Source organism: Salmo salar, chromosome ssa05, assembly GCF_905237065.1.
Source record: "Salmo salar chromosome ssa05, Ssal_v3.1, whole genome shotgun sequence".
Lineage (NCBI taxonomy): Eukaryota > Metazoa > Chordata > Actinopteri > Salmoniformes > Salmonidae > Salmo > Salmo salar.
In genome coordinates, this window is record NC_059446.1 from 34264804 (window position 1) to 34273202 (window position 8399).

The 8399-nt window shown below is 48.2% G+C and overlaps 1 protein-coding gene across 2 annotated transcripts; it reads right to left on the bottom strand.

Moving 5' to 3' along the window:
* Positions 1-446: 446 nt before the first annotated feature.
* Positions 447-7170, bottom strand: LOC106604600 (protocadherin-18). 2 transcript variants are annotated; one of them, XM_014199395.2, is made up of 4 exons: positions 4286-7170; positions 3744-3799; positions 3255-3439; positions 447-1962 (listed from the first exon to the last, which is right to left on the bottom strand). In XM_014199395.2, the coding sequence occupies exons 1-4, from the start codon at positions 6782-6784 to the stop codon at positions 1001-1003; spliced, it is 3702 nt and encodes a 1233-aa protein (XP_014054870.1). In that variant the 5' UTR covers positions 6785-7170; the 3' UTR covers positions 447-1000. The 2 variants fall into 2 exon arrangements, with proteins under 2 accessions (XP_014054870.1, XP_014054869.1); XM_014199394.2 differs by having other exon boundaries at positions 3744-3832.
* Positions 7171-8399: the final 1229 nt, after the last annotated feature.

Genomic DNA, 8399 nt, shown 5'->3' on the forward strand with positions numbered 1-8399 from the left:
TTAAGGTTAGGGTAAGGGTTGGGGTTAAGGTTAGGATTATGGTTTAAGGTAGGGACTTCCCAATGATACAGGTTTGCACTGACCGTAGTAGACCTGACCACTATTGGACCATTAGTGAGCACTTTTGACCAATAGGAGGAGCCTTTATGGAACTATTCTCAAAGAAATCTAGAGACAACAGCTCAGCATCTCTTTGTAGAATTATAGATACTCTCTCTCACACACACACACACACACACACACACACACACACACACACACACACACACACAATACCAAGCCCATGCCTCTAATATCATTATGTATGCCAAATGTTGGAGATCTGTGAAGGTTCTTAACCTCCTATGGAAACATTTAACTTAGCAAATAAACCTCTCTGACTTCCTTCTTCTAAATACAATGACAGCATAAGTCAAAGATAAAACATCGAGACAAACTCATATTAGTTCTGTGTTTTTTCACTTTTATTTGTGTTTCCTCCCAAGTTCCCACAATACACCACAAAGACTTCTGTCCAATAATTAATATATTCATGTATACATATAATAATAGTAACATAAAAAAACATTTCACAATACAAAAGACAATATTAAATATGTAGATTTTCAGTTGCATGTCAAAATGTTGATTATTTTTTTCGTCATTTAACATGCCTTCAATATATAAAAATAGAATTCTGATTGATTAAGTTTATATACATTTACTTTATATAAATATAAGAATACAAATGTATTTTTAAAATACAAAGATAAATACAGTCACATTGTGTACATTGTGTACCAAACAAGAAAATACAAACATTATTTGGATATTTAGCATTCACAAAACACAAATACGTTAGAAATGCAACTTTAACGACAATTGCAGGTCTATGTCTTTCATTCGTTTCTCTTTTATTTTTTCCTACCCAGACTCCTCAGCTCCCCCTCCATAGACATGGCAGGACTCCTGACAGGAAGTTGGAGGTCAGAGTTCAAAGGTGGAGGGTATTTACGGTTGTCTAGCTCTGCCGGACATCCTGTAACAATTTGTTGATCTCAGCCACCAGCTCGCTGGCGTCCATCAACTCATGCCGGCTGTCGCTCCTCTTCCCCTGCAGGTGTCCCAGCTGCCCCAGCACCGAGTCAAACTCATCCTCCTCAAAGTTCTCTGGGATTTCCTCCATGGCTGGGAGCCACTTACCGCATGGCCCCGGGAGGGGAACAGGGATGGGGGCTGGGGCCAGGAAGGGTGCCACCAAGGTGGGGCTGACCAGGGCAGTGAGGAGAGGGCTGTTCTTGGGGGTGGGGGCGTGGTGGCCATGTCCATTCTGAGGGCTGTTTTTAGGGACGGCCTGATTGTGGTGGTTGTTCTGGGGGCTGAGCTTGGTGCTGGGTTTGAGGGTGTGGTAGCTACCATTCTGGTGGTGTGGTTGGCCTGAGGGCCCAATGCTAGAACCGGGGTTCTGGAAGTGGGTATTGGCGGCCCATGCTGCAACACCTTGCTGGTGGGCGGCAGCACTGGGCTTACCTGGCAGATGACCCCTCCTCCTGTCCAGTGACCCTGTCATGGGGACACCTACACCCCCCATACTCGTACCTGCCTTTTGTGTCTCGCTGACCTGGATATAGGAGTCCAGCGATGGGGGGAGGAGCCTCTGAAACACGCTGCTCATCTCTGACAACAGGGACGTGGTTCCACACAGGTCCTCGTCTTCCCCCTCCTCTCCCCCCTCTGCCTCCTCGGCCTCCTCCTGGTTGTCCTTGCCGAAGGTGGAGAAGCTCTGGTTGCTGCGTTGGGCGTGAGGGTGGTCGGGGTCGGAGGGCTGGGGGGGCTCCTGGGGATCGCTGGCCTGGCGGGGGTCCTCTCCTGGGATGAAGAGGTTGCTGCGGTAGTCAGAGGAGGCTGGGGAGAGCAGGGGAGGCATCCAGCACTGGTCAGAGTGACCCAGGACACGACACTCCTCAGTGCACAGTCTCATCGCTACAGCGAGAGAGGGAGAGAGACGTGGTCAGGGATACAGAGTCACAAGGCACTGCACAGGGAGATGAAATACATAGGAGGCCATGCATTTCTACATACACAGACCATAGATTGTTCTGGGTATTACTGTTATTTTGCTGATAGACTTTTGATGAGGGGAGATGGTGATGAGTAGGTATAGAACTGGGAGTGGTTTTGAAGGGAGGAGATGAAAGATTGTCTTTCATAGTCTTTTAACATCAAACATTTGATGTCCATTCATGTTTAAACACAGTTGTGTGATCTGGGTACAAACATGGGTGGAAATCTAAGATAATTAGATAGCATATCACGCTGCAGGAGAGAGCACACTACCTCCAACATTAACATATCGGCACAATTCACTGGGCCAGATCAATGGCCACTATTACTCATTCAAAAGAATCTGCTTAAAAACCTGCATTTTTCCCTTTTGAAATCGCGTCTATTCAATATTAAATCTTCAAATGAAAAATCTCTGAAGAATAAATTATACAAATCAAATATGCCAAGTTAAAGCCTTCATTACAGACCGCTGGCTAGTCACTCATGCTATTCAGGGACTTCATTACCCTCTCATTACCATGAAAAGACCATTTATAATACATCTTAGAGCTGATGAAGGAAGAGTGCATTGGGGAGCATTGGAAAAACAGCAGCCGCAGCCATGTAGGCAGGCAGCATATTGCCTTCCCCGCTGATGAAAGGCAAAAATAAAAGATGAACCGGACTGATTTACAAAAACAGCCTTTCAAAGCTGTTGAAAAACCCACTCCAACCACCTCTGCCTGCCTGCGAACTGCCCAGCTGACTGCCTGGCTGCCTGATCGCACTCTGAAATAATTGTGTTGTGGAGGAGATGAGAGCTTTTTCTCATCAGAGAAACGGGTGATAATTCTGCCTCTTTTCTCCCTCCACAGTCCCATCCAGTCCCAGTCACTGTGCTGATAAACAGCTGGGGAGTGGATCTCTCAGAGGTGTTGGGGATGAGGGTGATTGATAGTTGTGGTGAGAGGTGAGGTGGTGTGATAATGTGTGTTGTGGTGGGGCATAGCTCAGTGGAGACCTGTAGTGTAGGGTAAAGGCTAAGATGGGTGAGAGGAGGGATATGGTGAAAAGGGTGAGGATGGTATACCTGCATGCAGTCATTGTTGGTATAGTTCAGTAAAGAACAAGGGTATAGGGTAAGAGGCTGATATATAGAGGGGAGAGTGTTGTAGGCTGAAGGGTGAGGGTTTTGAGGTGAGAGGGGTGATGAGTTGAGGGGTGTATACCTGCATGCGGATGCTGTGGATGTGGTCTGTGTTGGCCGTCATGAGGGTATAGCTCATTAAAGGCCTCACCCAGGAGCCTGTCGATGGGAGACTCTCGTCCTGCCTCGTAGTCACTGTCCCCAGCCTCGCTGTCGCCACGACCACTGTCCTTCAGACTAAACTTATCCATGTCATTCAGAGCATACCTGGAGACGGAGAGAGGAAATGATGGTTCAACTTTCATAGAAAACAACATTGGAGGATGGTTCAAGGCTTATGCATATCAAAACGAAGTGCAGTGAATTCTCAAGTGGCGAAGGTTTATGCATACAATTATCAAGTGTTATTAAGGTTGACTACTAAAATAGAACAAAGCAACAGCCAAAAGCTTTTTAGGAATATGGAAAGCATTGTAGGATATGCCTTAGAGCCTTACTGAGTTATGCACACGTACATTCTGATTCCCTTCAGGTGTGTTTATTTTAAGGCGCAGTTAGATGGTGTTATTACCTGTAGCTCCTGGTGTATTTGTTGCCACGGAAACTGGGTCTTGGCTGGTACTGGCCCTGATGGAGCATGGACAGAAGCTGTGAGACTTGCTACAACCGAAAAAGAAAATGTAAAAAAAAAAGAATGAAAGGAATGAATGAATAAATGAATACTGATGGGAGCAGACAGGCACAAGGACACAAGGATGTTGATATGACGTGATATGTTCTAAAACATGAGATGATCACTGGATATAAGGGATGGAGTACTGAACATACCACAACATCGGGGACAAATTCAGAACAAATACTGAATATTAAATATAAAATGCAAAAATCATAATAATAAACATTGTTCAATTTCTGTATCACCATAATATAAGACAAGGCCAAAACTCAGTCCTTCTTTATTCTATAGATCCATAATTGATGGGGGTCTATTTTAATCCAAAGACATTTATGTGATTCAAGACTACCATTAGTAGATAACATATTCATAAACCATCTACTTATACTGGACTAAGGACATGAAATTAGACATCGTTTCTCTCTCTCTCATCTTACTTCGACAGGGGGCGTGGCGTGGGCCAGTTCCAGAGCGAAGTTCTCTGCGACGTGATTGGAGGAGATGGTGACCAGGCTGTTGAGCGACTGGCGGCTGTGGTGGCTCTGCCTGCTACCCATGGTGCCCCTGTCTGGGGCGGGTGAGGCAGAAGGTGAGTGTGAGTGTGCCCGTACGGGCAGGGTGCCGTTGACGGTGGGGACCAGGGTGATGTCTCCCTTGTGGATCTGCCTAGAGGGCTTCTTGGGGTGGTTCTGGTAAGTGTTCTCAGCCACCCTGCAGTTGTACGAGTTGTGGGGGTCCTTTTTCTCTCTGTTGCAGCGTGCTGTGGCGAACATCACCATGACCACCAACAGCAGGGCACACACGGCCCCCAGGGAGATGATGATGATGAGGGAGAGGTCCAGGAGGGAATGGCTGGGGCCCGTGGGGAGGCCTGGGGGTAGGAAGTCCATATTCTCCTGGAGGGAGAGGCGGAGCAGGGCCCCGGTGGACAGGCGGGTGGTGCCCCTATCCTGCACCTCCACCCTGATCTCCAGCACATCCTTGGGAACCCCCTCCAGACTGCCGTTGGTCCGCAGCTCGCACCGCCGAGCGTCCATCACAAACAGGCCCTCCTCGTTGCCCCCGATGATGGAGCAGCTCAGCTCACTGTTGATGCCGGTGTCACGGTCAGTGGCCTTGACAATTGTGACCAGCTGACCGGCGGAGGCGTGTCTCCAGAGGAGGAGGTCGGCGGTGTGGTTACGTAGGAGCGGGGACTGGATGACGGGCGGGTTGTCGTTGTCGTCTAGCACGGTCAGGAGGACGGTGGCGTTGGAGGATAGGGGGGGGTTCCCTCCGTCCCGTGCTTGGACGGTGAAGGAGATGCGGCTGACATCCTCGTGGTCGAAGCTCCGTAGGGCGTAGATGGCGCCGTTGGATGGGTCGATGGTGACGTAGGTGGAGATGGGGCTTCCCTGGACCAGAGTGTCCAACACCGTGTAGGTCACCTGACCGTTGGTGCCCAGGTCAGGGTCAGACGCAACCACTGTCATCAGGTAGGCCCCGGGAGAGTTGTTCTCTGACTTGTAAACCTCGTAGCGACTCTTCTCAAAGCGGGGCGGGTTATCGTTTTCATCCAACACCTGCACCGTGAAGTGTTTGATGGTGGAAAGGCTTGGAGAGCCGCGGTCCTCAGCTATGACCGTCAGACTGTACTCTGACCTCTTCTCTCTGTCCAGAGACACGTTGGTCAGGATCATGTAATTCTTCTCATAGGTCTTCTGCAGCCGGAAGTGCCCATGGCCGTGCAGGCGGCACACCACGTCGCCATTGAGCCCTGCGTCACTGTCGTCCACGCGCACCAACGCTATGAAGGTGTCCACCGGCGCGCCCTCCGAGATGTAGGCCACTTCCTCCTTACCGGGAGTCATCAGGTTAATGTTGATCTCCGGTTTGTTGTCGTTCACGTCCACCACTTTGATTACGGTTTTACAAAGTCCTGGGATGGAATTAGGACCCAGGTCCTGCGCCTGAATGTCCAACTCATAAGATGACGTAGTTTCATAGTCCACTTTTTTAATCAGAGTGATTTGGCCATTTTCAGGGTTCATTTTAAACATCTCCAGTATTTTGGGAGAGATATGACTGCTGAAAGAGTAAACTATTTTACCGTTAGTGCCCTCATCCGGATCTGTGGCGTTCAAATCAACCAGTAGAGTCCCAAGTGGTGAGTTTTCCAGGAGATTAATAACGTACACCTGCTCATCAAAAGCCGGACTGTTGTCGTTAGAGTCTGAGATGCTTATCTTGAGCAGAGTGGAGCCGGACTTCGGGGGGACTCCATTGTCCGAGGCCGTTAGCTGCAGCTGGTAGCTGGACTGCACCTCCCTGTCCAGCTCTTTCACCACCACCAGCTCTGCGTATTTGGCACCGTCGGTTCTGGTCCTTATGTCGATTTTGAAAAAGTTATTCGGCGTCAGAGAGTATGAGTAAAGGGAGTTATCTCCCACGTCAGGGTCGGTGGCGCTGTCCAGAGGGATGCGGTTTCCCACAGACGCGCTCTCGGAGATCTCAATGGGGATGATGGCACGGGAGAACTGTGGCGAGTTATCGTTTATGTCTAAGACTTCCACCTCGACGTGGAAAAGCTGGAGGTATTCAGTGGGCAGAGTGACAACGTCAAATTCGATAGAACAGTTTAGGTTCTTTTCACAAAGCTTCTCCCGGTCAATCTTGGTCCCTATGGTGATTTCACCGTCCTCCTCCCGAACCGACAGAAATGGAGTGCTCCCCCTCTGCATAGCACGGAACCGAAAAGACAGTGAACTCGGTAATTTAGACAAAACATCCGCCACGTCCTCCTTTAGCCTTGCAATCACTGTGCCCACTTTTTGCTCTTCATAAACTTTATATTTCAAAGTCTTACCAGAAACGGCCTGCATAATTACAACCAAAAATAATAATAGCGCAGTGGAAAATACTATATTTCCTTTGGGTGTGTTCATTTTGGCACCCATCTTCAGCACCCGGGATGGGGCTACACTACCGCGGAGGAGCAAGGTTTTTAAAAGATGCTCTCTCAAAAGTATAGCATGTTAAATCCCTTCAGTAAGTCATCTTTGGTGAAAAGTCGTGCAAATCGACTGGAGGATGAAGATTTGAGAACTCAAAATCAACCGGGTCGGAGTTTTCTTTTGGTTCCAATTTTACACCAAAAACACCAACTCAAATGCAGTGTTTTTCTTGCTGTTGTGATCTGTTGCATACATCCACTTAAGCCCCGGTCTGTGTGTGTGAGTGTGCGTCTGGAAATCTGAGCGGTGAGAAAAGGCGTAGCTCCGTTTGTGTTGCTGTGCGCTCTGCTCTGTCGCGCGCTCCTGCAGTCTATCTCGTCTACAGACTGGCCCTCATAGCCCGCCCCTCACCCAAACTGCGTCTTTTTCCTCAGCTCACACAAAAAGTACCCCCAGCCCCCCTGCCCTCTCCTTTACACCCCCTCCCTAAATCAAGTGCTGCCCCTTCTCTGCCTCCAGGGTGTCCATTCACAACACAGAGGGGCCCTTGATTCCAGAAGCCGGGAGGACCAGCCCAAAGACGTAGTTTTAACGTGTGCCACAACAATAAGGGCTGCTTATTCAGGGAGAACTTTAAACATGGCCAAATTGACCCATGGCTGCCTCGGCACTCGCATATTGTTATAGCTGCAATTCACAAATGTGTGCCACTGTCAGATTGACTATGCTAAAACATAATCTTAACACTCTATTCCAACATTAAATATGATCAAGAACTTAAACGTTCCATATAATCTCCCTTGGTATGAGATGCACCCCAACATAGCCCTGCTTGAATTTTACGTGCTGCTTATGAGCATCTGTTATGGCAGTAAAAAAAAATCTAAATATATTTTGAGGTGAAGGTCATATGTGGTTGTTTCATATATTTAGCCTAACTGGAAAACATTGGACAATATATATAACGGGGTATTCAAGTGGGTTACAGTGGATACAATATGGTTTCCAAATTCATGTTCCTAAAGTCGTGGTGATCAAAAGGTTGCATAGACTCACATTGTATCTTTCAAGCCACCAGAGTGGAGAGAAAAATATAAGAGGGTAAAGAGTGAATGTTTGTGGATCCAAGACTTGCACTTTACTGAGTGAGAAGACCTCTGCGCGTCCTCGTGGCGCATGTGGCGAATATCTGAAAGGATTCCCTCCAGTTGAGTGTGCCTCGCGGCAGGTCACGCCGGCGGACACTTTTATACCCTGCATAATACTGTTTTACAACCTCCCATCCCTGATCCGGCTGAATTATCATCCTCAAACTCGCACTCAGAGTGCAAACACGAGCAACAAGAGCTTTAAGAAGGCACCGTGCCATCTGGCGCGAGGTTCAGACAACCCAAACCCATAATTAGGCCTAGATCAGTCCAGGCCCCGCGAGCCCCGGATAGAAACACTACCAGAGAATTGACGCCCTGTCAGATGCGATTCAGAAATAATGCAATGCCGTTTCCTCGAGCCTTGCTTTGATAAATATCTCCAAAACATGTTTCTAGACTCCACCGGTTGGCCCCATTCAGCGCACAATTAGACACAAGTCGCAAACGTATGAATTCCCACCAAGCTA